The following is a 1,768-nucleotide window of genomic DNA, read 5'->3' as shown; positions in this document are numbered from 1 at the left end:
TTTGGCCAAGATCATTTTAGCCCAGTTAAACATGATGTAATGGCCTGATATCAAATGAGACTGTCCTATGGGCAACCAAAAACCTAGAACTTGAACTGAGATGACAGCAAGATTTGAGAGTCATCAGCATAGAGGTGCTAGTTCTCCATGAGCAGGGATGCAGAAAGAAAAACAAACAGCTGAGGATCTAGGTGTCTCCTTCACTTGGGACAAAAAAAGAGAAGACAGCTAATCAGAAGGCGGTGAACAGGTAATCAGAGATATTACAGAAGAACCCAGAGTGTGCAGGGTTATGGGACCAATGAAGGTGCATTTCGAGGGAGGAGCAGGTGGCCACATTAACAGAGCAGGTGCAGTAGAGAGGTCAAGAGGAGAGGGTCGCTGCTCTCTGAGCAGTTTCCATAGAAGCTGGTCTTCAGGCAGTTAGCAGAAAGGGACACGGAAAATTCCAGTCTTGTGAGGGTGACAATGGGAGCTAGCAGTGAGGTTTAGAGAAGATTCTTGGAATTGCCAAGGTCCCTGCAGCCAAGGCAACACAGAGGTGGGTGTTGAAGGCTACATTTTCTGCACAACCTACCCCTGGTGGGAGCCTCCCGGAAGAATATTCTCCCTCTCTCTCCATCAGTGTTTCCAGTAGTGCGTAATGGCTGGGGTCATTTAATCCATTTTATCCTCCTAAGGAAGGGGTATTTTTATGAAACAGCCATTACTTACAATGCATGAATATGAAAAAGAAACACATTTACTATGCCAGAGAAATAAAGTTTATTGGGAAGTAAATGAAGTAGCCTCCTTGCATTCCAGAGAATACCAAAGAAGAAAGGAAAGCAGGAAATGCAATATGAACAGGAAACACCCTAAAGTAATAACTGGAGCTCAGATTACAGGGAGCTGAACATCTTCAGAAACAAAGAGGCTCAGCCCTGAACACAAAGGAGTTTCCCAGACATTAGAAGTCAGTGATGTGTGGCTTTGCTTGATGGGTCTGGAAACCATTTCAGTGTCTAGAAATACTAGTTGAGATGACAGATTTCTTAAGGCAACTGAGCTCTGGCAAAAGCAGGATCTTTCCTATGCTTGATCTAAATGGCTTTATTGCATCTTCAAAGAGGGTTTAAGTTCTTCAATTGCAACACTTCTGACAGCTGCCACAAGTTCCACAGGAATTGCCACTAGCGTTGGTGGTGGCACATGGATTGCAGGGGAGCCTGCAGGGACACAGAGGTTTAGAAAGGATTAGGGAGGGGAGTGGAGAGAGCCCTAGGGCACACGCGGTGCCTTGTGCTTGATAAGACAGCCTATGAATTCTCAGTGGTTGGAGTTAACTGGGATCAAATTTTAATTGTTAACAACTCCTTCTCCCTCTCCCAGAATGCCACGTGCAGAGGTGAAATATTGTCCTTTTGAAAAATTTTATCTCACGCTCTTGAATTCCCATGAACCTGAACACAGTCAGCCTTACCCAACAGTTACTGCTGTGACTGGCAGTCTCCCTACTGCCACCCACATTGTGAGCCCCCTGAGGCAGGGCCTGTTCCTGTCACCTTTGTTCCTCCACATTTGCTTTATTATCACAGATCGCTAGGCTCATAGTAGTCACACAATTAATGACTGTTGTTTGGTGAGTTGAAAGTATGGGCACCGTGTGTGTCCACAATGCCCTATAGTCCCACCACACACATTTTTCCCGGAAATCCTTTGCTCCATACTCACTTGCAGTCCTCGCTCTCCAGCAGGCTCCGGTACGTGTTGATCTCACACTCCAGCC

The 1,768-nt window shown here is 45.9% G+C and overlaps 3 protein-coding genes across 3 annotated transcripts in view; all 3 read right to left on the bottom strand.

The window, feature by feature from the left end:
* Window positions 1-1,768, bottom strand: part of LOC103605264 (keratin, type I cuticular Ha1) — a 42,694-nt gene that overhangs the window by 18,108 nt on the left and 22,818 nt on the right. The window lies entirely within an intron of this gene.
* LOC103605267 (keratin, type I cuticular Ha1-like) overlaps window positions 1-1,768 on the bottom strand; it is a 22,314-nt gene that overhangs the window by 17,521 nt on the left and 3,025 nt on the right. The window lies entirely within an intron of this gene.
* LOC103605268 (keratin, type I cuticular Ha4-like) overlaps window positions 1,173-1,768 on the bottom strand; it is a gene marked incomplete at its 5' end in the record, with an annotated part of 3,053 nt that continues 2,457 nt past the window's right edge. Inside the window, one exon of the mRNA XM_008589845.1 lies at window positions 1,173-1,208. Coding sequence (XP_008588067.1) covers window positions 1,173-1,208 — 36 coding nt within the window. The remainder of the gene's footprint in view (window positions 1,209-1,768) is intronic.

The sequence above is a fragment of the Galeopterus variegatus genome, unplaced genomic scaffold (genome assembly GCF_000696425.1).
Source record: "Galeopterus variegatus unplaced genomic scaffold, G_variegatus-3.0.2 Scaffold5691, whole genome shotgun sequence".
NCBI classification, from domain to species: domain Eukaryota; kingdom Metazoa; phylum Chordata; class Mammalia; order Dermoptera; family Cynocephalidae; genus Galeopterus; species Galeopterus variegatus.
Note: the sequence above shows the minus strand (reverse complement) of the source record. Positions and strands in the feature narration are given on the sequence as shown.